The sequence below is a fragment of the Callithrix jacchus genome, chromosome 11 (assembly GCF_049354715.1).
Source record: "Callithrix jacchus isolate 240 chromosome 11, calJac240_pri, whole genome shotgun sequence".
NCBI classification, from domain to species: Eukaryota; Metazoa; Chordata; class Mammalia; order Primates; family Cebidae; genus Callithrix; species Callithrix jacchus.
The window spans coordinates 7,496,079-7,523,984 of NC_133512.1; the positions used below are offsets into that span (position 1 = coordinate 7,496,079).

At 36.2% G+C, this 27,906-nt stretch overlaps 1 protein-coding gene across 9 annotated transcripts in view; it reads left to right on the top strand.

Moving 5' to 3' along the window:
* The window catches only part of POU6F2 (POU class 6 homeobox 2), a 481,859-nt gene that overhangs the window by 45,234 nt on the left and 408,719 nt on the right, over positions 1 to 27,906 (top strand). For 3 of the 9 annotated variants that reach the window (XM_078342242.1, XM_078342243.1, XM_078342245.1), the window contains exon 2: positions 4,439 to 4,499. The exons of 2 other annotated variants lie outside the window; for them this stretch is intronic. In XM_078342242.1, coding sequence (XP_078198368.1) covers positions 4,439 to 4,499 — 61 coding nt within the window. Of the gene's footprint in view, positions 1 to 615; positions 707 to 4,438; positions 4,500 to 27,906 lie in introns of those variants that run through there. 4 more of the 9 variants (XM_035253211.3, XM_078342247.1, XM_035253209.3 and 1 more) reach the window with 2 other exon arrangements.

A 27,906-nucleotide genomic window follows, 5' to 3' on the forward strand; every position in this document is an offset into this window, starting at 1 on the left:
CATTTATAGAGAAATGATTGTACTGCAAGGACTTATTTTTCCACGCTAGTGGATGTATTCGGGGTACTGTTATTTGTGTAAACAGCATTTTTCAGATGTGATGATTTTTCTTATTCTTTTCTTCCCTGTCTTCTCAGCTGTAATATTATGAACAGTAAGGTAAGATAAAAGTCGCTGAAAATCATGCTGCAAAGCCATGTAGAATGCTGTAGAATTTTTCAGTGTGCGTAAATAACTTTCTTCAAGTCTTACACGTCTGCCCTCCTCTCATTATGGGAGTAACCTAGGTAGCTAAGCAGCCAACATGTTATATTGAAGTATGCATCATAATGAAGGTGATTTATTATAATTAAAACCGTGTGGAGAGGAGCTTTGTATTAGACCTATTGCTTCACAGAAGAGCTTAATAAAAAGCATTATGATTAGTTATGGATTTGGGTTAGGGATGTTGTTTACTGGGAGTTACGTAATAGCCAAAGTCTGAAGTTGCTTTTTGAGTTCTTCTGAACTGGGAGGAAAGAAATGTTCAGTAAACGAAGAATTTTTATACTGGTAGGAGGAGAGTGTGTCTGTGTTTGCATGCAAGAGTAGGAGAGAGAGAGTGGGGAGGGAGATAGAGAAGAAAATGACGTGCACCTGAAGTGTTCTCGGCAGGAGCAGTTCTAGAATACTTTATTACATATCTGTGGAGACAATGGCATGGACTGTAAGTAGCTCCTGTCTCCTGATATAATAATGCACATAAAGTCGGGGTCAGATTGGGTTCGCTCTGGGCTTTGATGCTGCAGAAGGTCACTAGGGGAATCGATGGACCAAAATGAGTCCCGAGTTTCATGCAATCAATGCGATTTTTCTATTTAAAGTGGACACTGCTGGGTGTGAATCTTGAGTTTCAAATGTGGGTTGGCTCAGCTTTTCAGATCAAGAGTAGATTGCATTGCAAATAGGTTGTTTATGATCATAATTGAGATGATGTGGTGAATACACAATAGGAGAGGCAGTTTGCAAATCCTGCTTTCAAGTTTGGCACCCTGCTATCTTGGCAGCCACATATGTAGCCACTTGGTTGTGAGGGGATACCTCATTCTCTGTTTATTTTGCTATTTTTAATGAATCAAAAGTAAGGAAATTCTTTAAAAATTAGTTATTAAAACTAGAATATTTTAAAATCTTTTCTATATTCTGTCTATTCACTCATCTATCCACCACTGGGTTATGCTGATTGGAACGTGGACAGAAAGACTCGTGTGTGTGTATTTTTAAAGAATTTTAAATCATTGTATTTTAAATTTTTTTAAAGTTTGCTTTGATTGGAAAGTGAATTAAAAATTTTTGATTACCTGCAAAGCTAGAAGAGTTCAGATTTTGTGTTGCTACTTCAAGCTCTTATTGTCTGCAGGGGCAAGAAGATCCCTATTTAAAAGGACAAATTATAAATGCAGTTTCCCCTCCAGAATAAAAGTTCTGGAGCTGCTAAAGGATCTTTTATGGGTTTCTCTTCATGATGTCACATTGCCACTGAGATATGCTGTATGTCATTTAGGGAAACATTACAGAGGAAAGGCACTGGTGCTTTCTGTTTGGAGGAGAAGGTGAGTGAAAAAAATGGGATTCATAAAAATATTCTAAGGAAGCCTATGAAGGACTCTTCTTCTGCTGTATCCCACAGGGGAACTGGCAGCCACAAAGACAAAAGTAACCGGCAGATTCTGCATTTTACTTGGGGTAAAACTTCACTTCTTCCTATGAATCAGGTTTCTAACCTACAGGTGAAAATAGCTGAATGAGATTCCCAGTTATTAAAGGGCCAGCAAGCTGGAGAAATCAAGGAATATTAACCTTCCATTAAGTCGAAACACATTTGCCACTGAATTGCTACTTGATGGGTTTTTTTTTCTCCACTCTAAAAGACAACATTGCTGCCTAGCTTTTAATTTAAACTTAATTTAGTTTGAACTTCAAGGGTTTTAATTTAGTAAAAGAAGATGAGAGGAAATACGTTGAAATCACCGTTGACCCGTGACAGAAAACAGAGTTCACACCCTCTGCCACAGGTTCTGGCAGCCTTTTGCATTCAAATAAACATTTTTAAAGAAAGAGCGACTTGAGTGTATTTGTAATAACATAAGTCACTAGTACAGCTATACAGAGATCTAAATTTATTTGCCCAAACTGGAAAAAATGCCCCCTAAAGAGTAAGAGGCATTCGGGAGAGGAGAGGCACGCTGGGAACAGGTGGAGGCTTTGCCTACAGGATGCGGGACATATCACAAGAAGTACAGGCTGTCTCTCTGTCTGTGATGGTGGGTCTTTGTATGCAGGGCCCAGCTGTAGTATCTTGGTTGACATTATCATCCTTATCCCTGATCTTCTTTTAATCATCTCTAGACTTTTGTGCAGCAGGAATGATTAGAGTTCTTAGCCAAACTGTTTTGAGTTTATTTATTTAATTATAAGAGTCCCCAAACAACTCAGAAATAAGCTACTGAAAATAACTTTTTAGAATATGTTTCCATTGGGTAGAACCGTCAATTTTAGGAATCAGAAATGCTATGTAAACCCCTGAAAAGTATGAAAAGAATGGTTTGATTATAATTAATTGTCATGAACGATGCCATTTACGTTTATTCTACATAATACTAAATACAAAATTTAACTTTTAAGGCAGGTTGTTTTTTTCTTTGCTTTACCAGTGACTCTATAAGACATATGCCATTTAAAAATGAGATGAAGGGAAACTTTCAAAAAATTTTAGTTATGATTCTTGGTTTACAGAATAAGTTTATTTGTGAAAGGAATAGAATGCTTAAGTTTTCTCTGGGGAGTTGGGGAGAGATAGCATGGGGAGAAATGCCAGATATAGGTGATGGGGAGGAAGGCAGCAAATCACACTGCCATGTGTGTACCTATGCAACAATCTTGTATGTTCTTCACATGTACCCCAAAACATAAATGCAATAAAAAATAAAATAAAATAAAAAATCTTATGTCTTACATTACAAAAAGGAATACCTAGTAAATGGAAAAATACATTTTATGCATATAAATTTACATGTCATTTTATATTTGGCAATATTTTACATGAAATGTGAGCCTCTTATGGTTATCATTTTATTTAACTCATAGTGTCCCAGTATTTTAACTTGTAGGCACATGGTGAAATGAAAGGGTACCTCTTATAATTATTACTATTTCAAACCTTTATTTCAGGTTCAGGGGTACATGTGCAGGTTTGCTATGTAGGTAAGTTGCATGTCATGGGGGTTTTGTATACTGATTATTTAATTACCCTGATATAAAGCATACCCTTATTGATTATGATTTTGAAATATTTCTTACATAATCCTTATTCAAAAAATGAATTTGAGAGACTCAGTTGCTGTTTAAAGACCCTGAGGCCTTTTGGGCAGGGTGAATTAAGCCTTCCAGTGAGATGCTTCTTCCTACGAAATCACTTTTCCCTCAGATGAGGATACTGAGGTAATGGAAAAACCCTTAATCTCCAAAGCATCCCTGAATGTGCCACCCTGAAAATTAACCTCATTCATTCCTTTCCCCCACTTCATTTTTTTTCTTTTTTGAGACCTCAGAAAAATTGAGCACATAAATTAAAGTGTCCCCTTAGCTGCTCTAACTTATGCAACCAGCATTCACTCAGCAGCACTCTGGTCTCAGAGACCTTGGCAACATCGCAGGGGTCATATTTTTACCCAAACTGTTCCTGAGCCATTTTTTCAACATCTTAGGCCAAAACTGGCTTTTCTGTGATTTTAGAGATGAAGCCCATCTTCTTTTTTGTCTTAATTTTTTTTGAAAAGGCATTTATTGTGACTATTCTGAGAAAAATCTCACTTTCTAGTAACGTTTGCTTTCTCCTTTGTGTCTCCAGCAATGCATTAGGCAGATAAAGAGGTACAGGATCTTACTCTGTTTATATGTTTTCATTTTTTATTTGGAGACACCTCGTCCATGTTTCCAGTACCACAGATCAAGTCATGTTTGTTGATATTTTTCAAAAACAGGTCTGGTTCTAAGGAGAGGTTTTGGTTGATTTGCTCTTGGGAGAGGTTCTTGGCGCCATTGTCCTGGTTGTTTAGCCACACCATTGGTGGAGGTTAGGATACCTTTCTAGTTGTCTGAAGGCCAAGGGTCAATAAAACATCCCCTGCACCATTTACCACCCCACATTAGTTTAAGCAAACAAGAAACATGCAATAAGCTATTTTCCAAAAATCTCCCCAAATTCAAATATGTAGTAGGTTTATGTTGATGGTCTTGAAGAAACGAGTTCTCAATAGAAACAGGTAATCTACTCAAGGGACCAGTTGAATGAATATGTGTTGGTCACAGACCTGTAGCAGCTGTAGCTTAAGTGAGCATTCAAAAATTAAGGAATAAAATGGTTTGCCAACTCTGGGGTTCCTCTTTTTTTTCATAGGATTATTTCTTCAATTTGTAAGAACAGTCTGGAGGACTTACTCTGTCCCGCCAAGATACAGGTACAAGACGAAATGTTTTTTGACATGCTCTTTTCTTTGGTATACTGTAGTTTTCCATCATTCATGTCACTTCGTTTTCATTGTATTTTAAAATTTGGATGTGTTTCAAAGGAAAATTGAGCTGACTGCTTTTAAGGAATTTAAACACTCCTATGAACATTTAAAGCCTCTATTCTTAAGAGAATATGGTAACTTTATTTTGCCCAGAATAAATGTATTTGAATCACAAAAGCTTTAAGTTAGTCTTAAAGATGATTGATAGCAAAGACTGTTTCCGAAGCCCCCACCATAACACACAAACAAACAGCATTTAGATCTCTAAAAATTTAGCCTTAAGACAGTTTGAATCTTGAGGAAATGTCTTCTCATTTTTCAATCTGGCTTGACTTTATTATAACCTTGGAATTAAGTGTGGGGTTTATTCTTCCTTCTGTATCCCTTTGAAAACTTCCTTAGTAATGCTGCTAAAGTGCTGAAACTTTTGCCTTATCATCCATACCCACTTGAGTTTTTGCTGACACCTTAATTAACTCTTACATTCCTCTATTTAAATCTTGGCTAGTGTAGAATATGTCCCACTGGAAGTAACAGTACCTGGCTGACTTTAGTTGTATCTCTGTGGTTTGTCTCAGGCATATGAGAGAGCTTCTTCTTACTCCTGTCTTTCCTTCTGTAGACAGGGAATATTAGGTCACCATAGAGACCAGGAAGGGGAAACTGTGGGTGCTTAATAATGAGGGAAGACAAAACTGCTTAGGAAGTGTTCTTTGTTCCCAGGGAAGAGATGATGTATAAATCCATGGATTTAGGGCATGGATTCAAGCCAGTTTGAATTCACATACGTTTTGTTGGACAATTGTATCACAATATTGACTCAAGTCCAGATTAGGACCTCTGGGGTGTCCCTTTCTCTACTAATTTGTAGTTTATGGGTTCCATGATTCCATTACTCTCTATCTGATTTTCTCGACATTTCTCTTCCTATTTTACCACGGTCGAAAGTTCTGTTTGGGAGTGGCAGATACAAGAGGTTACAGAATACTGGCATCACATTTAATTTCCTTGATTCTTGGAGACTCATTGTGTTCTCCATAATTTATTAAAAGGAAAATAATCAATAGCAAAGGAGACTTATTAGTCCATTTCCATTGAAATCTGACTTTGTCGTCCATGTCCTCAGATGCCTGCACCTTTAATTTTATGAAGTACAGGTGAGCTCCTTTATGGATGCATCAACTAATTGAATTCACTTAAAGGAAAAAAAAGAGACTATATTTTTTCTTTACTCCTTCACTATAGATACTCTCCATAATTGCAAAAAGAAAAGAAAGGTACAATAGTGATCCAAAGTAATCCTAATTATTTCAGTGGATATTGGAACTCTATCAATTACTCAAATAACTTAGGAATGGAGGTATGTTGGGCTAAGAATCATCAGCACGTGAGTTGATAGTCCAAAGTAAAACAAATGGTTTGCACGTGAGTAGATAGTGCCAAGTAAAACAAATGGTGTGAGACGCATCTACTATCTCGGACTCTGGTCCTGAAATTCTTCTGAATATGGTACCCCGTGAAAGGTATGTCTACAAATTTGCATTTTCAGTGTTTGAGTAATGGTTGAGGGTTTGGTGGAGAGTGAATTTGGAAGTCATACTATGAAACCAGAAGTTTGATTGGGGCTTGACTTGGGGAGATATCAGATTAGGTACAGAGCTTGAAGCAAAGACTTCAAATCCCTGGTGAATGCAGGTGTCTGGAATCCTGGGCTTAAGTGGGTTGTACTGAATTCCCTCACCTGCTTTTTGTCAGCAGCTATATTGACAAGATCTTCATTACTTCCTAAATGTCTGCACTGCACTGGCTTGCTTTATTTTTCCTATTAAAGTCTACACACACACACACACACACACACACACACACACACACACAATTCCCGATTGACTGAGTTAATCTAGATAACGGCCGTTTATTTCTATTTCAAGCTTTACAGGGCCAATAATTTTCTTGCAAGTAAAATAATGCATAGGTAGTAAAATGTACAACAAATACATTAATTTATTTATCTTTACTGCCAAAGAAATCTATCTATATGTTTTTAGAAAATCTGAGACATAAAATTTCATTACATAGTATTAACCTGAAATGCATTTAATATAATGTAGTTATCCCCTCTTTAAGACATACTTTGTGATCTTACCTTTAACCAGTAATTAATGCCACTTCTAAGCTAATAAACAGTATTGTTTCCTAAGGAAATAGTCAGAAATGGAATGAAAATTTTCTATACAGTTAACAAATTACCCATAAAATATAAATTTGGTTTTAAAAAACACAAAGCTATGTTTCCCCAAAGAAAACAACTGGAAAAAAATGTAGAAAATAGTAACAGTGATTATCCTGAAATCAAATTCTGGGTAATTTAAATTTTCTCCCCTGTCTTTTATATACTTTGTATTTTCCTATAGTAATCATGTATTATTTTTATAATAGTAAAATGTTTAAATAATAATTTAGGAAAACTATTGAAGCTGTAATCTTAATGGAAACAAATTCAAATATACAAGTATGTAAATTATAACATAGTACTTGGCCTCTTGTCCCACTGGGATTCTGTTCTAGTTTCTTTTACCCTTCCTGACATCTTTTCTGTGCCTCTGAACTCACACACAAACACACACACATTCACATACTTACATACTCACACACTCTGAACTCAGACACACATTCACATTCATATTCAACCACACTGAACTCACACACACACACATTTACATACATACTCAAACACACACTCTGAACTCACACACAAACACACACATCCACATACATACTCACACACTCTGAACTCACACACATTCACATTCATACTCAAACACACTGAACTCACACACACACACATTTACATACATACTCAAACACACACTCTGAACTCACACACAAACACACACATCCACATACATACTCACACACTCTGAACTCACACACAAACACACACACATTCACATACTTACATACTCACACACTCTGAACTCACACACACATTCACATTCATATTCAAACACACTGAACTCACACACACACATTTACATACATACTCAAACACACACTCTGAACTCACACACAAACACACACATCCACATACATACTCACACACTCTGAACTCACACACAAACACACACACATTCACATACTTACATACTCACACACTCTGAACTCACACACATTCACATTCATACTCAAACACACTGAACTCACACACACACACATTTACATACATATTCAAACACACACTCTGAACTCACACACAAACACACACATCCACATACATACACACTCTGAACTCACACACACACACATTCACATATTTACATACTCAAACCCACATTCTGAACTCACACACAAACACACACACTCAAACACACACTGAACTCACACACACACATCCACATACATACTCAAACACACACTCTGAACTCACACACACATACACATTCACATACTTACATACTCAAACACACACTCTGAACTCACACACAAACACATACACATTCACATACATATTCAAATACACACTGAACTCACACAAACACACACACATCCACATACTCAAACACACACACTGAACTCACACACAAACACACACACATTCACATACTTACATACTCAAACATACACTCTGAACTCACACACAAACACATACACATTCACATACATATTCAAATACACACTGAACTCACACAAACACACACACATCCACATACATACTCAAACACACACTCTGAACTCACACACACATACACATTCACATACTTACATACTCAAACACACACTCTGAACTCACACACAAACACATACACATTCACATACATATTCAAATACACACTGAACTCACACAAACACACACACATCCACATACATACTCAAACACACACTCTGAACTCACACACAAACACATACACATTCACCTACATACTCAAACACACTGAACTCACACACAAACACATACACATTCACATACTTACATATTCAAACACACACTCTGAACTCACACACAAACACGTACACATTCACATACTTACATACTCAAACACACACACAGACTTTTTAAAAAATGAAAATAGACTCACACAGTGGTCTGTAGAATTCTTCAAGCCGATTATTAAAGGGTTGGTAGCTTGAATCAAGCCATGGTTAGTGTTCATTTCATGGACATCAGCAAACACTACTCAAGGCTTCCTCTTCTAATGAGAGCTGAATTCCAACACACCAGTGGTTGTGTGTTTTAACTACATGTTTTATTCAACAGCTTGCTTTTCACTTAGCAGTGTACCACAGGCCTTGTTCCAAGTCAGTCTATACAGCTTTATCTGATTCTTTTTATGGTTGTATGATCTTCTGTTGCATTGATGGAACCATCTCTCTATCGATAAATATTTGTGCATTTTCCAATTTTTCACATCACAAGTGATCCTGCAAAGAAGTATCATGCTTATATGTTGGAGGTATTTGTGCACGTCTTTCTGAAGGACAGATTCTTAGAAGTGGAGGTTCCTTGGTCAAAAGACTTGCAAATGTAAAGTTTGACGACTATTGGTAGATTGCTCTCCAAAATCAGTGTTCCAGTTTATAGATCAACCAATTCTCCATCTTCTGGCTATCTCTTGATTGAAATCAAACTTTGAAATTTTCTAATTTTATAGGCAAAATGATCAGTGTACTTTAATTATCTGTGAGGCTAATCACATTTTTATGTTTATTGGTCACTTGAATGTCTTTTTAATTTATTTATAAGCACTCTTCACATTATGGATACTACATTTTTGATATATGTGTTGTAAATATTTTCTTTCAATATATTATTTTTATTTCCATCTTATTGAAAGTTTCTTTTGCTTTATAAGAGATAAAATTTTGCCTTATAATATCTAGCTTTCATGCCAGACTTAGAAAGTCTTCTCTAATCTAAGACTATGACATTATTAGATTATATCCTTTCTTCTACATGTTTTCATGGAAAAGGAGAACATTCCTTTCATTCTTACCCAGAGACCCAAGGAGTATTGAAATGATCTCTGTTTCTTTACTTTTCCCCATGCAAGGAGGATTGGCTAAATTGACTGCTAAGAATCACAAGCATTTATTGGGCCAGATTTACGAATGTGTGGTCAGTGTTGAAACTGATAGTTTCCTATGCATAGTCTCTTGGCTTCTTGGATACATAGTCTGAAGTATGGGCAGGAAATGGTGTGGGAGGAACAGAGGAAAAGTTGTTTTCCATGCCTATGTTTTTATAGAGGTTCTATTTCAATGCCCACTAAGACTATGTAAATAAGACATCAAAAGAATCAGAAGAAAATGACCAGTTAAAAATGTGAGTGGTCAACCTGTAAAACAGAAAGAGAAAATGAAATGAATGGTGAGTCCTGCAATGCTACTCCCCACTGTGGCATACATTCTAGCGTTTGTTTACAGCTTCCTGGTTCATGAAAGGATTGTACTTCTCCGCCCTTTAGAAGTTAAGAGGAACCGTTGGATGAGGTCTGGCCACTGGATTGTGAGGGAAAAGTGATGTATGTCACTGTATAGCCGGGACATTCAATTGGGATGGTGAGACCTTCAGCTGCAGTGATCATGGAAGGATGTGCTCAGATCCATGTCTCTGTCAGCAGGGTCTCTGAGTGACGAGAGTGAACAGAGAGCCCTGCTGCCAACCCATGTTTGACATGTAGCATGAGCAAGACAAAAATGCTGTTTTAAGTTGCTGAGATTTTGAAGTGAAGTTGTTTGTTACTGCAACCTGACCTAGCCTATGCTGACTGTCACATTCATCAACAAATAGTGTAGACCTCAGCCCAGGCTTATTCCCCTTAATGTCAACCTCTTTAGAGGGGCTTACCTTGCACTGTCAATCTCCAGGTGGTAAACAGATCTTATCAGAGCCTGCTGGAGGCCCGTCGAGATGCTTGCTCGCTCTTTATTTCAGCTTTTCAATTCTATGTGGATGGCTAAGTTGTGCTTTCAGTGCACACTGACCTGTTTTTAATTGGGGCAGAGAGAATAGAAATCTTCTCTTTTGTCTCAGGCTGTCTCTTATGCTGCATCCTCCAATCAGAGGCCCTGCCTTTGGAAGATTTGGAGACACCTGCCAGGACATGAATAACACTGGCAATTTGATCCTCATTGGGCCAGTGATTCTTGAGTGTGTGTTTGTTCTCTGTAAGTTGGATCCCAGAAGGGATAATGGGGGAGTGCTAGGCTTCTTAACATCGCACAAAAGACATGCTCCTTAATTTTATTCTGGTAGAAGCTTTATATTTGTATCATAGGAGTAAAGTTTTAACAAGTTATATTTTGTACATTCTTGTGTTTAACATGGCACATTTAATTCAGGAATGCAATTTTCAATTCCACCACCTTTTTCATGTAAAAATTGTAAGAAAATACATTGGGAAAAAAATGGAACTCTTAGAAATTTCACTCTCTGACCTAGGAATGGGCACCAATACTATAAAGTACCAAAGACTATTTATGAGAGAAATTTATGTGACATTATTGTCTGTCTATAAATATGTCCTCAATGCAAGAAGACCAAGGAGGGGGAAACTCCCCTGTAATACTCATTTAGGGAAGTGAAGGACTGCTTTCCAAACCAAGGCAAGTGCTGTTGCAGTAATGGGGCATCAAACAGGCAAAATTGTATGTGTTGTCAATGGCTACAATGTAATTTTATTGATTTACAATGTTTAAAGTGAAAACATGATTTCTAGCTTATATAAGGTGTCACACTGGAGTAATTGCACACCAACTGGATTTTATGACCAGAAAAGAACATGTAATGCCCACACAGATTCCTCAGGCTATCTCGCATTTACGGTTGTTCAGTAATCAAGGAATTATTATTAGCAGCTGTCTTGTTTGAATACTCATAAAAGAACAGATGTTACCTGGCATGGATTTGGTTTTAGAATACTTATTTGAATCATCCAAAGGAAAACATCCTCAAGTTGCTAGCTTGGTGTAGTCTCAATCCATTCTGCCTTCTTGGTCCTCAGTTGTCCAGGTTTTCAGGAATCCCATAATGCTCTCTGTTACATGGGAGGCTGCCATACCCCAGGCCAAAGTACAAAAGCATTGGGAAATAACATCTGTCTTTCACCAGAGTTCACCAGAGTCCTCAGAGGCAGTGATTCTTACACCCCTGCATCAGAAACACCAGGTTTCCAGTCGCTGTCTCAGATGCATTGAAATAGAATCTCCTGGGCATAGGGATTTGAACAGTGCATTTTGCACAAACACCCTACTAAATTCTTACACACAGGAGAGTCTAGGAACCTGGAAGTGAAAAAAGAATGTACATAAGCTGTGACCCATTAGAAAATTTTAAAGAATGTATGGGGTCGACTTTCATTACCATTTTATTTTCCATTTATGAAATACCTTTATTCAGAGAAACTAAACAATCCAGGTTTACATCCTTTTTGTCCAAATGACTTTCATGATGCTTTAAGACACATTACATTTAAGATTTGTTGTACGTAAGAATACATGTCCAGATATTTCTACTTCCACAGGGATTATAGATGTATTTTTTGTAAAGACTCTGTCTGGAGCTTACCCATTCCATTTTCGACAATAAAATGCTTTGAGATATTTTGAGACAATTGTGTTTAATGAAGGAGCAGACTGTAGCATTTTCATTTAAAATTAAAAAATGTTAGTTTGCCAAGACCAATACAGATTTATAAAGCGACTTTCAAAATATTGCCACCTCCGTCATGAAATAATAAATGTTTTCTGAGACTGACCAATACTTTGATATGACTAAATTAGAAATCCATTTCTGTTCTTACAGCTTGTTGTGGTCAACACAGGATGTCATTTCTCACAGGCTAAAAATTGCTGATAGAGCCCATGAATAAGTTGATAAATATGAGCAATTTTTTTGCAAAAAAAAATGCTCAAGTTAGCATGCAGAAAAAAAGATATTTTTTCCATATGATGTTTTGTAAGAAGGCTGTGATATTTTTTGTAACTGGTGATTGGCTTAGTTGGGAAACATATTAAAGGATAATTACCATCAGTCCTCCTTGAAGGCACAAAAGGTGTATTCTTATCTGTGGTCATTCTAGGGGCATGGTTTGGTTCCTTTCCAAAGCCTCACCAGATGCAAATCTTATTTGATCAATTTTGCAATGCTTCTTGTTAAGACAGACTGGCACAAGTAGTTTGTGGCCTTCTAGATAGTGACTTCCCTGGGCACACAGGTATCCACCTCATTACAATAATGTTCCTTGAGATTCTTTAAGGCCATCAACCCTGAAGTTATGAAGTAGTACACTCTATCCATTTCCATTCGTCAGAGCAGTAAGCATCATGAATTCGTACCCTGTACCCACATCTTGAACAGAGAAATTATCAGCACCTTGGTCAGCTCCAGGACCCACGGGGTGGGATTCCCACTCCCATCCTTACTTGCCCCAAAGCATGAGAGATTCCTATACACAAGCCTGTGGCTAACCCAGCTTCATTCATTCCAGGAGTGTTGGGGAAGGAGTTTCCAGCAAGTTATACTTCTTTGTGCTCTCTCACTGCCAAGATTCTAGGCACATTGCCATTCTCAGACTTTATGGCATTTTCCAGTATCTGTCTGTTTGCCATAAACCTTCTTGATCTCTCTGAATTCCCTTTCAGTATTACTTGTATTCTTATACTGGGACTAGGCTCTTTAGCTTTTTTTCTTTAATCTTTATTGAGGCATAATTTATATGCCATACATCCCCTCTTTGAAAATGTACAGTGTAATGATTTTTGTTAAACTGGTCTATGACCAGTCTTAGAACGCTGTCTTTATTCCACAATGTTTCCTCATTCCCCTCTGCAGCCAGTCTCCACACACCCACCCTACCCCAGGCAACCAAAGATCTACTTTCTGTCACTACAAACTGGCCTTTTCCAGACATTTGATTTATCCATTTTTATTTTCCGCTTTAATTTTTATCACATTTTACTTACCTATTCATAGTTGACAGACACTTAGATTGTTTCCTGTCTTTTGCTATTAAGAGTAATGTGGCTATCACCAGGCACATACAAGTATTCGTACAGACATGTTTTCACTTTTCTTGGGTAGATTCTTAGAAGTGGAATTTGTTGGTCATATTGGTATGTTTATGGTTCACTTTTTTGAAAATTGTTAAACAGTTTCCAAATGGCTGTACCATTTTACATTAGCACCAACAATATATGACAGGTCTGGCTTCTCCACCTTCTTGCCAAAAATTGGTATTATCTATATTTTTTATTATAACTATTGTAATGGATTTATCGTGGTATCTCATTGTGGTTTAATTTGCATTTCCCAAATTACTAAAGAAGTAAGCATCCTTTCCTGTGCCTTTTAGCTATTTGTATGTCTGGTTTGGTGAAAGTATATTTAAATTTTTTTCTCATTTTTATACTGAGTTGTCTTATTATTGAATTGAAGGGTTTGTTATATATTCTAGATACAAGCACTTTGTCAGAAATCTGATTTTCAAATATTTCCCCCGATCTGTGGCTTGTCTTTTTGTTTTTTTAATAGTTTAATTTGAAGTACAAGAGTTACTTATCTTAATAATCTTTTTAAAAAATGGATTGTGCCTGTATTGCCACATTAAGAATTCCTTATATAACCCATGGCACAGAGCTTTTCTTCTAGATCACGATGTTGATATTTTCTGCTAGATCAGGATTTTGCAATAGCAGCATTCTTGATATTTTGAGATGGATAATTCCTTGTCCTGGGAGCCTGTCTTGTTCATTCTAGAATACATAGGAGCATCCATGGCCTTTAAGCACTAGATGCCATTAGCACCTGCCTGAGCCCTTCTCACCAGTTATGACCACTGAAAATGTCTCCAGACGTTATCAGATGTCCATTGGCAAGCAAAGTCATCCTGAATGAGAACCACTGTTCTAGAAGTTTTATAGTTTAAACTACTAACATTTAGGATTATGGTCTATTTTGAGTTTATTTGTGTGTGTGGCATGAGATAAAGGTCTAAGTTCTTTTTTCCTTTCACATGAATATCCAACTGTCCCAGCACCATTTGTCATTTCCCCCATTAAATTATCTCCACATTTCTGTCAAAAATTAATTGACCAAAATTGTAATTGTTTACTTCTGGAATTTCATTTTGTTCCATTGATCTATATAAGTACACTTACAACAAGGCCCGATGGTCTTGATTACTGTAGCTTTATAGCAAGTTTTGAAACTAGGTAGTTAGTGCAAGTCTTCCAACTTCGTTCTTTCTGGAAATTATTCAGGTTATTCCAGGCTCTCTGCATTTATGTATACATTTTATATATTAATCAATTTGTCATTTTTCACCAAAAAAAATATTGAAAATTTGGTAGAGATTGCCACAAATCTGTATAAATACAATTAAGGAGAATTGCCATTTTAACACTATTAAGTTTTCCAATCCATGAAAAGGGAATATGTCTCCACTTATTTCTTTATCTACAATTTCTTTCACTCAGCACTTGTAGCTTTCATTGTATACCTCTTACATTTTATTAGATTTATTGTTAGTATTTTATATGGTACTATTGTGAATAGAATTCTATCCTTGATTTGATTTTCAGATTGTTCATCACTAGTATTTGCAACTACAATAGATTTTTTATATATTGATCTTCTATCATGCAACCTTGTAGTAGGGGTGTGATGTGTGTGTGTATTCCTAGAATTTTCTCATACAAGATTATGTCATCTGCAAACAAAACCAATTTTAATTATTTTTGACAATTCTTCCTTTCCAGTGTAGATGCACTTAATATTTTTTCTGTAGAAGTTGAGGAAATTCTGTTTGATTCCAGTTAAATTTTGTTAAAATCATGAATGCATGTGGAATTTTGTTAACTGCCTTTTCTTTTTCTACATCTGTAAAATAGTCGGGTAATATAAATTTTAGATGTTAAACCAACTTTGCATTCTTAGGATGAATCCCACTTGGTTGTGGTATGAAATATGTTTAAACTGTTGCTTGATTTGGTTTGCTAATTTTTAAAAGGATTTTTGCCTCTATATTCTCAGGAACATTAATCTGTAATTTTTTTTAATGATGTCTTTGGCTGACTTTGTTAAATAGGCCTCATGAAATGATTTAGAAAGGCTTTGCTCTTTCTCTGTTTTCTGAAAGAGTATTGAAGGATTGATATTTAAATAGCTGATATAATTGATCAGTGAAGCTATCTAGATGAGGGTTTTCTTTGTGATAAAAGTTTTAAATTGTGAATTCCATTATGTCATTGGCTGTAGGTCTACACAAATTTTCTTTTTTAAAAACTTTTATCTTAGTTTCAGGGGTATGTGTGCAGGTTTGTTATATAGGTAGGTTGCATCTTCTGGGGTTTGGCATACAGATTATTTTATTACCCAGGTAAAAAGCATATTACCCAATAGGTAGTTTTTTTAATTTTCACCCTCCTCTCACCCTGCACCCTCAAGTAGGCCCCAGTATCTGTTGTTCTCCTCTTTGTGTCTAAGTGAGAAAATGCATTATTTGGTTTTCTGTTCCTGCGCTAGTATCCTAACAATAATGGCCTCCAGCTGCATGTTGCTGCAACAGACATGATCTCATTCTTTTTTATGGCTGCCTAATATTCCATGATGCATATGTATCACATTTTCTGTATCCAGTCTACTGTTGATGGGCATCTAGGTTGATTCCATATCTCTGTTACTGTGAATAGTGCTGTGATGCACATACATGTGCATGTCTTTTTGATAGAAAAATCTATATTCCTTTACATATATACCCAATAATGGGATTGCTGGGTTGCATGGTAGTTCTGTATTCTCTGGGAAATTACCAAACTGCTTTCCACAGTGGGTGCACTAGTCTCCATTCCTGCCAGCAGTGTATGAGCATTCCCCCTTTCCAGCAACATTCACAGCATCTTGTTTTTGACATTTTAATGGTAGCCATTCTAACTGGTGTGAGACGGTATCTCAGATCTATATAAATTTCCTATGTCTTCTTGAGTCCGTTTGTTCATTTCTTTCTAGAAATTTGTCATTTTATCTAATTTGTCAAATTTCTTGGGAAAAAGTTGTTAATATCCCTTTAGAATCATTTTAATTTCTGTAGGTTTGGTACTGATATCACCTCTTTTGTCCTTTATTTTGGCAATTTGTACTTTCTTCTTTTTTTTTTTTAGTTTAGCTAAAGATGTATCAATTTTGTTAATATTTTCAAATAATCACCTTTCAGTTTTATAATTTTCTATTTTTTTCTATTTCTTTGATTTTCATGTAAATTCGTATTATTTCCTTTTTTTGTTTTGGGTTTAGATTGCTCTTATTTTTCTAGTTTGCTAAAGAGGAAGCTTGAATTATTGATTTGCCACTATTTTTCTTTTTATAAACTATAAACTTCCTTTTAAGCACTGCTTTAGATGCATGCTATATATATTTTGTAATTTTGGATTTTCAATTCAGTTCAAAATATTTTGCAATTTTCTTTCATTCATGGATGTTAAAAGTGTGTTGTTTAATTTCCAAATATTTGGGGATTCATCAGATTTCTTTCTTTCGTTGATTTCTAACTTAATTCTCCTGTAGTCATAGAACATGTTTTGTATGATTTCAATCCTTTAAATTTATTGAGACTTGTTTTATAGCTTAGCATAGAGGTCAGCAAATGATGGCTTGTGGATATGTATCTTAAGTAATTACAGTTTACTTAATCATAATAGCAACTTAATTATGCTGTGATATATCTGGCAGTTTGCCCCTGAAGTAGAATTTTTACTTTATTTATTGTACTTTTATCACCAGAATTTCCATTTGGATCTTAAAAATAATTCGAATGTCTTTACTGAGATCCTCTATTTTTTTAGACTATTGTTATAATACTTTCCTTTAATTTTTTACTGTTAATTTCCTCTAGTTCTTTGAACATATATAAAAACTGAGTTGAAGTTGTTTTCTGCTAAATTTTGCAGCCAAGGACACTCAGAGAAATGTCTATTAACTGCTGTTTTCCTTCTTTGAGTAACACTTTCCCATTTACTTGAATGACTCATAATTTTTATTGAATATGGACTATTTTAAGATGCCATATTATAGCAGCTCTTGATTCTGACTATTTTTCTTCCAGAGTTTATTACCAATATTTTAAAAATGATGCATCTTTGTTTAGTAACTTGATTGGACTAAACTTTCTAAGATTTTTTCCTCTATAATGTGTGGACACTACTCTCTGCTTCGCACTCCTTTCCCTCCAACCTTGTTCATATTTTTAAGGTTGATTTCATAGGAGTCCTATTTCTGCATAACCTAATGGTCAGCCAATGATTGGTGAGAGATTAGGCCCGAACACTTCAAGTCAGCAAAATCTCCCACCTCAGTCGATGGATCTCTATGTGGATTCAGGAACACATTCATATTTCAGACCCTTTATAGTTCAGGCTGTTTTGCACTTTCTGGTATCTCCTCTGCAAAACACAGAGGTTCCTGGTAAGGCAGGGATATGTGAATAGCTTGGACTTGTAGTCTCCCCTGTGTGTACACATCACCTCCATCAAAATGCCTTTGATATTGTTATTGTTGACATTTCTGCTGGAGATGGGATGTCCAACTATTGCTCCAAATCAAGTTATCTTCCTCCTACAGTTAAGCTGCTAGTTATTTACCCATTAGAATTACCATGAAGAAGAAGCTGGGGGAAGAGAAGGGAGCAGCTAAGGCAAGAATACTATAGATTCCCACAGTTCTTATGAAAATTCGATAGTTTTTCTTTAGTAAGTTCTTATCAGTTTGTTCTAAGCATTTTGTCAATTTCCAGGGCACTGCAAAGGTTGTTTTTGACACATTTGTCTAGTAGTTTTATCACTACTGTTTGGAGAAAATATTTGGTGACTTGCTCATTCCACCGATTCATTGACTTCTATTTTTGTTTCTCCATCAGCTGTAGCATCTTGAATTATTCACTTAGATCCCACAGGCCGCCACACCCAGCCTATGCTACAGAAGCCCCTCATAGAGCCCATGCAAATGGGCCTTCGACATCTAGGAGAAGACAGAATTAAATCATTTTATTGTTTTGCATTTTAATGCAAATGAGCTTCAGGTCATTGCTTAGAATGAGTTTCTGATAGAGTTCTACAAGCAACGGACAGCAAGGGGCAAAAGGCACTGATCTACAACAGCATCACTGATCACAACACACTTCCCATTTCTTGCTTAAGAGCAAGTGGTAGAGCTGGCTAGGTTTGCGCCTTTTATTTTACAATATATGTTTGAGTAGATTTAGGTGAAAAATGCTGGTGGGGGCTAATGCTTAAAAATCTACTTGTTACTTTCTATGTACATAATATTCAGGGCACTGAGGTATGTGATAGGAAAACATCAGGACACTTGAGGAATGATCACATTTCTCTACTTAAGCTTTCCACATATACTCTACAGAAATATTAATCTTGAGTATAAAAAGCCAAAGCTCTTGGTGTATGAATTGAACAATGTTTGAATAAGGCATTTAGTAAATCTTTGAGACTTTTAGAGAAGATGTTTTTACTGAGTCGTAGCTATTCCTTTTATTTGGATTGCCATCATTTCCTGCAAAAGAAAGACTTTTCTGTTACAAACAGTTACTCAGCCATGTTCTCAGAAACAATATGGAATGGATCTAGTGGGTGGAGAAGTGGACAGGAAGTTTATGAAAAAGTGTTTGACTCTAGATTCTTATTCAAACATAGTGTATCCATGAGTGTTTATTTCTCTAGGGTCCATTTATTCTCTGCTTAGAGAAGCTGAGGGTGTCCTTGTGATTCACAATAATGTGTGCTTGGGAGGTGCATAAATTAACTATACTCACCATTTGTTTAGCAAGTCACCTGTCACATACGCATGAACCTTGAACTGGCTAGGCCCTCTTCTACCAATCACAGGCAGGTGTTGGGGGTCTGACTGCTGATTATTTGAATGTCAGGTGATCCAGTCCTGAAATACCTTCTTATCACATAGCTTATGCAACTTTGGGGAGCCTTGAAACAGAAGCATAAAATAAGCGTCACATAGTAGTATGTCTTTCCAATGTTACAGGAGCCAGACCTAGCCAATTTAACAACTTATTTAACTTATTTTTAGTCTTCAGAACAACTCCATAAGGTAGATACTGTGACTGCAATATAAATATGAGAAAAACTTGGGCCCAGAGAAATGAAATGGTAGTAAAATGTTGTAAAGTCAGTGTATTAGTCTGTTCTCACACTGCTATGAAGAAATACATGAGACTGGGTAATTTATAAAGAAAAGAGGTTTAATTGACTCACAGTTCTGCATGGCTAGGCCAGCCTCAGGAAACTTACAATCATGGCAGAAGGCAACTCTTCACAGGGTGGCAGGAGAGAGAATGAGTGCAAACAGGGGAAATGCTAGACACTTATAAAACCATCAGATCTCATGAGAACTCATTCACTATCAAGAGAACAGCATGGGGGAAATGGCCTCCATTACCTCCACCTGGTCCCGCTCTCGACACATGAGGATTGCAATTTAAGGTGAGATTTGGGTGAGGACACAGAGCCAAACCATATCGGCCAGTAAGTGGAGAGACAAGATTTGAAACTTGATGTATCTATCAGCAAAGCCTGTGTCTTGGTCATTATGGTGCTCTTACTTCCTTGGGCCATATACAGAAGGAGAGAAAAACTGTCATTCATTTATCCATTTATTCATTCAGTATTTATGGGTGCTCAGTGTGTGCCAGAACCACACTGACCTTGGCTTTGTCCATTCTCCTAGTTCTTTCAAATCATGATTCTTCTTCTAAGGTTTTCTGTTCTTTCTATTGGCTTTCAGAGTTTTTGAAGGTCGGGATCCCCAGACCAGCAGCATCAGTATCACTTGGGAACTTATTGGAAAGCACATTCTCAAGGCTGCCCCAGATCTACTGAATTAGAAACTTGGGTGGCAGCTGAGTATACTGAAGAGGTAGAATACATTCCATTCTTTCAAAGGCCTTAGTAAAACTAATCTATGATGAAAATCCCTTTGAGATGATGAAAGAAGAAAGACAGTGCTCCCTTTTCAGAAATGGTCCCAAAATAAAGAAGGGGACCCCAAGAAATGTTTGTATCACAGCTTTATCACATGGGCCTTTTATGTTTGTTCCAGAAAGTGAGCATACACAGGAAATTTACAGTGTATTCACTGCCAAATCTCCTTTTCTACATTGGATTCCCTGGTAGTTTTGTTCAATAAGGGACTTTCTAGGAGAGAATCCTTATGATTCTTCTCTTTTTCCTTCTTCCTTTCTTCTTTGTCCTTCTTTTTTTTTCAATCTTCTCCTACTTTTTCTTTCATACATATATTAAATATATATACACATTTGCCAACACCACCAACCTTTTTACCCCAGAAGATCCCTAAGGTAAATAGTGAGTTACTTAAAATATAAACTGTTCTTTTTTTCTAAACATATGAAATGAATATTTCATCTGTGTGTTCACACGCACATTGGCATGTATAATCTGCAAGCCCATGTTATAGATAATTGCCCATGTTTTTCCTATTCTTTACCATCAGTTTTATCACTCTTATGGGGATTTTAGAGAGTTTTCCTCCGGCTGTCAGGCTATATAAATAGTTTTCAAGTACTCCATGGCTCTGGCCTAAGAGAAATCAGCACTGGCAAATAGAACAACAAAATAAAATTAACAAAAAAAGACCTGGCATGGCGGCTCATAGCTGTAATCCCAGCACTTTGGTAGGTCGAGATGGGTGGATCACTTGAGGTTAGGAGTTCAAGACCAGCCTGGCCAACATGGTGAAACCCTATCTCTATTAAAAACACAAAAATTAGCCAGGCATGGTGGCGCATGCCTGTAGTACCAGCTACTAGGACGGCTGAGGCAGGAGAATTGCTTCAACCCAGAAGGTGGAGGTTGAAGTGAGTCGAGATCATGCCACTGCACTCCACATTCCAGTCTGGGCAAAAGAGTGAGACTTGGTCTCAAAAAGAAAAAAAAAAAGAAATTAAAACAAAAGTCTCAAACACTTTAAAAAGTTCATATTTTTCTTAGTATCAAAACTACCACAAGATACTTTCTATGTCTTACGTTTAGATATATGATTAGACAAATCATACCTTTTGAGAATAATAATAATTATTATTCTATTAATTGGTTTGATATAGTTTTTTATAAAAGGTTACAACATTTCTTATCAGCCCTGATCCTCACAACACTCACGGACAGTGTAATTGCTCCTATTTTACAGATGAGACAAATAAGCCACAGGAAGTTTAAGCAACCTTCTCAAACCTCCCACACAAGGATGGCATTAAATAAAATGGAATAAATAAAATCTAAAGAGGTTTGGCTTATCCTGGATCTTTTATGCCTTTAAAATAACCATGTCTTATTTCATTTTCTGGAATTGAGGGATGAAAAGTAAATATGAATGAATGCAGGTAATGACCCTACAAGCATGAATATATGGTGGGAAGTGACAAATATTAAGAGGAAGGATGTGCAATAGCTCAGGAAATGCTTCTTTGAGGAAGGATGCTTAAACAGACACACAGAAGTTGAGTAGGAGAGAGCTGCAGCTGCAGCAGGGGTGGGGGAAGAAGGAGGAATGCTCCTACCAGAGCACAGGGAAAAGATCAAAGCTCTTTAGAGGAACTTTAAAGAAAAAGAGCAAGCAAACAATAACCATGTGCTCACACATATATTCAACATGAATATGAATACGTGTGTGAGCACGTGAAAACAGCTGCAGAGGTTGAGGATAACAGGTGGAAAAGACAAGATCATGTAATGGTTACTTATTACCCTCAAGATAAGAACAAGCCACTGAAGAGTCATAAGCACGGTGGGAGTCTCTGGTGGGGGAGATAATTACATAATCATGTTTGCTATTTAAAAAGATCACTTTGGGTGCAGAGAGATCTTTCATAGGGTGGCCAGGTTGCTCACAAGCTGACAATACAGAATTATCTTCTTTACTCTGCTTAGTGAAATGCTCCCTGAAAATATAACTTGTCCATGTGATCCTTTCTTTTCTTCTCATTGGAATCAAATGAGATTCAGAAAATCTTCATTTCTCTATCAGCTGCTGCCCTCAGTTCCATTGAAAAAGTAATGATTGTTGGTTTTGACTTGAGAATAAGCCCTTCATCTTGAAGAAGGGTGCATTGGTAGCATTTTCTGAGCTCTGTGCTTGTGGCTTCCTCTCTCTTAAGTCTTTCCTTATCACATTATCTTTTCATTGCTTTTATAGTTCAGGGCTTCAGATATCTTCTTGTTTTGTTGAATACGGAATTTGTGCTTCTGTTTCTCATTTTCCTTGTGACTTTCGCATGCATTTAAAATTGGCAATTGGGAAAGGCCATTTTTGTACCACCATTCTAAACCAGAAATAACAATTTAAAAATTCTTTCTAAAATTTGAATAGCAAAAATGGTAAATCATCATTTTTGTCTGTTTCCTTTAAATTTCCTTTAACACTAGTCAGTTTATTTTTGAAATCTTTTTCTATTTCTTTTTATGTCTTTTGCTTCTCATCTCCATACACTTTTATTGTCTTTTTCAATTTGCAAAAGATGTTAAATCATCATATGTCTAGTTCATTGCAGTTATTAGTGTCAGCTTTTCATTTACCTCCTAAGTGTTTATAGTGTTTTCAACATCTAAAGTTCAATAGTTTTTTACTAATTAATATTTTCCTTTTTTATTCCTTCCACTGCTCTATGCCTAAAAAATACATTCCTATTCCAAGACTAGTTTTCACATTTAATTCTATTTTTGTAGTGTTACTTTTTGTGTTTAGCTCTTTATTCTGCCTGAATTTATTTTAGTGTTTAATGTGAGGGGAGGCTTTTCAGTTGACAGTTCTCGAAGTAATCATTTTTCCTAACATCATTAATTGGGAAAGTTCTTCCTTCTCCAGTGATTTGCGATATTTCTATAGTAAGTGGTTTTTACTAGTCTATTCTTCACAGGGTGAGGCCCCACATGGGGTGTTGGTTTATTCCTCCAGATGAAGTTCAATATTGTCTCCAGCTCTCCTTCCGTCCACCAGGCTCCTAGATGACCAGAAAGGTTAATAAACAGAACCTGTCCATCTCTGGGGCCCAGCAGGTACCAGACTGTTAAGGTCTGATAAACTCAAGTTCATGTCTCTCCTGCTCCAGCTCTTAGATTTTCTCACCATTCCATTAAGCTAGAAACAGTATCTAATTCCTCCTCTCCTGTTTGAATTTACTACCTGAAGCATATTTCAGCTTGTATCCTCTTTTCCAAGTTATGTGTAGTTCTGTCATTGACTCAGTCTCTCAGAGAACAATCTATTAACATCCTGGTGAGTTCTGTACTAGGAGCGAGGCAGTATATCTGGATGAATTTGGAGAGTGAGAGGAGCCCTGATGGAGGGTGGGGATGAGATTAGGAGGGAAGAGGGGAAAGATTCTAAGTGATGAACCCCTGTATATCAGGAGTAGAGTTAGGCAGATGCATGAACCAATCAGTCCCCTGCACAGTACAGAGGGTCCCATTTTGGAAACACATGTCTACAGTGGCTCTAATTCATTACCAGTCTCTGATACTGCAACTGTTGTACATTTCCCCTAGAATTTTGGAAATAATCTTTTTCTATCACTCTGCATTCTTGTTTCTAGTGTTTAGTCATTTTCAATTTCTTAATGGTTATTTTAACTAGACATTGGAGATAAAGAATCTATTAACATGAAAACATGGAATTACAAATGATAAATTTAGATGATTCTAATATTTGCAAAGTGTTAGGAGAATAAATTATTCTTTACATGATTAGATGTGTAAACGGGTTTACTTCCTTATCAGTTTCGTATTGGAAATGTTCATTAACATTTTCATGTAATTCAAATGATGGAGGAAACATCTACAAAATCTAAATTGTGGGTAATTTACACTTGGGCAGATAGTTTTATTAATTTGTATACTCACAGCTGCTGACTACAAACCAACACCCAGAATCTCCATTTAAAAATTATTTTTATGAAAACACTCTGGATTGTTTGAAGACCAAGTGTTTAATTTCTTGGCAAGGTTAAGAAATATTCTCAAAGACTTGGGAAAATGAAAATGTGAAAAATACACACCTTTTAGAAAGATGCTGTCAGAGCAAATGAAGGTTCTTGGAATGCTCTCATACAATATCTTTTTGGAAAGGTGACAAAACAGCGCGGAACTAATGAATCAGTACAACCATTTTTATAATGACTTCTCGGAGCATGTGGCCTATCAGCTCATGTGTTCATGTAGGAACTCAGTCATAAGCGTCAAAGAAGAAGATTTTAAAGGATTATGTTTAGAGATAAGATAATTAGGAAAGGAAAGCAATGTTGAGATCTTTTAAATTAAGTTCTTAGATAAATGTATAAATGCTTCTAAGAGACTCAGGAGAACAAAGAAAACAATCAAGGGGAAAGGACTGATTGAAAAGCTTTAGACACTTGTATGTGCTATTTAAAGTGAGTGACCAGATTTCATTCATGATATTTAAGACATGCCCGGTTTCCCAAAACCGCAATGAGATACCACTTCATACCCACTAGGGTCTTTAATTTTTAAAAAATGGAAAAGAGCAAGTGCTAGCAAGGAGGTGGAGAAACTGGAACCCTCATACATTGCTGGTGGGAATGTAAAATGTTGCAGATACTGTGGAAAACAGTTTGACAGTTCTTCAAAGCATTAAACCTATAGCTACCAGATGATCAAGAAATGATACTCCTAAATCTATTTCTAAGAGAACTGAAAACATAGGTTTATATAAAAACTTGTATCTGAATGTTCACAGAAGTGTTATTCTTAATAGCCAAACACAGAAATAACCCAAATACTCGTCTACTGATGAATAGATAAGGAAAATGTGATATATCCATACAATGAAATATTATTTAGCCATAGAAAAGAATGAAATATCTATATGTGCTACAACAGGATGAGCCTTTGAAAACATTGTACTAAGTTAAATAAGCCAGGCAGATAAAGTCGTATATATTGTAAGATTCCACTCATATGAGATGTCCAGATTAGGTAAACTTGTAGAGACAGAAAATTAGTAGTTTCTTAGGGCTTGGGGAATGAGGAGATACGGCAGTTATATTTGAAGGTATTATTGAGGTGTTGAAATACTGATCCTGGTGATTGCTGCACACATTGTAAATACTCTAAAAACTACTGAATTACACACTTGAAAATGGTGAATTTTGTGATGTAATTAAAAGAAAAAAACTCAATTTTCACTACAAAATATGGAGTAACTTAATATATGAAAATTTACAAAACCCTGTATAGGCCTAACAGTCCACCTATGTATTGTCTGAGTATGGGAGGAAAGTTCACTACCTTCAAGACAGGAAAAATGTGAGTGGAAAATGCAACTGCTAGTCCAGCAATGCTATGTAGCTAGACACAAAGTAGAAAGTTGTCCCTTCTATTGCTGGTTCAGAAACTCAAAAAACTCTGCACAAATAGAATGATGGTTCTCAAAGCTTTTGATCTCAGGATTCCATTACATTCCTCAAGCTTACTGAAGACTGTTGGGTGTGGTGTTGCATGCCTGTAAGTCCCAGCTGCTTTGGGGGGTCACATGAGCACAGGAGTTTAAGGATGTAGGGTGCTATCATTGTGCCTGTGAATAGCCACCGTATTCCAGCCTGGGCAAATAGACACCATCGCTAAACTTTAAAAAAAAAATTTATTGAAGACTGCAAAGAGCTTTCATTTACATGGCTAATATCTATTGATATTTATTAAATTATAAATACAGAGAAAATTTTAACATATTTGTGTATTAATGCATGTTAAATCATAAACTCATATGTTAATATAAATATTTTTATAAAAGTTATATTTTCCAAATAAAATAATTTAGAAGAGTGGTATTATTTTACATTCAATAAGTAAAATAGAATGGCATTTTAATAGAATTTCACAGGAGACAGTTGTGGTCTTATATCTTCATCTTTGTTTATTCTAGAATGATATATTCCTTTGGTTGAATTTTATGAAGAAAGCAAGAAACATGTAGATATGTAGTTGGAGAAAGAAGGAGTATTTTGATAGCCTCTTAGGATAATGGTGGCTAGTCTTTGATACCTTATCAAAATCTGACTAGTGATAGGTTTTTCAAGCTTAGTTTCAATGTAGAATTAAAAACCCATGGTTAATAAACTGTTTCGACTCATTTATAATAAAATCCATTGACCTATTTTGCTCTTAAATGAATCTTGTCCCAATTCGTAATTTTGCAATATCATGCACCTGGTCATTTGGAAATTATTGGTTCACTGTGTTATGCAGCAATTCCAAGTGTTGACATATTTTAATACACAATAGAGAAAATCTGGTTTGTTAATATCACCACTTATTTAACAGAAAAGCCTTTCTGTACTTTTGGGAAATTGTTAAACTTTTGGTGGCAGATATAAGTTTTCAAAACTTCTAATTTTTTTCTTTTTGAAAACTTAAATTTTATCATTGGCAACAAATACTTTTAGTTGTTTTCTCTGAAGGTACAGGCTCATTTCATTCATTTCCCCTCAAAAAGTCTGCATGTCAAATACCAAAAACTGCAAAACAAGTTTGTCACTCATTTCTCAAGAATGCAACTTAAATTATTGCAAGGTGTTTTTCTTGAAACAATCATTATATTTCAGTATGCAGCTGAGGTGCTTTTGTGTACTTTCCAGTTCATCACACAGAATATTAAGGAAAAGGTAAAACAAAAAGGAAAAAAAGAAAAAGTATGCAAGGGGTACGATTTTTAAAATTTTTTCTTAATTAATGTTTTTGCCATTCCATCAAGGACATTTTTAAGTGAAACTGGTCTTCTCTTCTTTTTTTAAAATCTTAATGTGAGTTCATGGATACTACATGTGTAACTTGATGCCATAATAGGATTTACACCAAGATACCAGCAGTTTTCTCCACCATTGTTTTGCGTTCTGAATACAAATGCCAAAACAGTCAAGAGGCAAATAATGTGTCAATATTGTTAAAAAAAATGCTTAGTATTATTATATTATATTACCATGAAAATAATTTTTATTCTGCAGACCTCCTCAGAGTTATCTCGGGGATTTGCAAAATCTTGCTCTGAGAACTAGAATGAGAGGGCCTTTAAGGTATCCCATGTCTCGTGGGTATCCTATTAGGCAGGTTGGACACAATCTACCCTCCACCCCCTTCTTCACCTTTTGTATACAGTTAGACTTTGTTATCGCCAGAAGTCGCTACACAGAAGAGGGCAGAAGGCAATTGTCCATTCCCTCCTGAGCTAGGAAGGTGGCCACAACTGCACCTCATGAGGCTGGCCGCAAGTAGGGTCCTAGAAAGACTGTGCAGTAGTGACTGTACTTTGCCATGT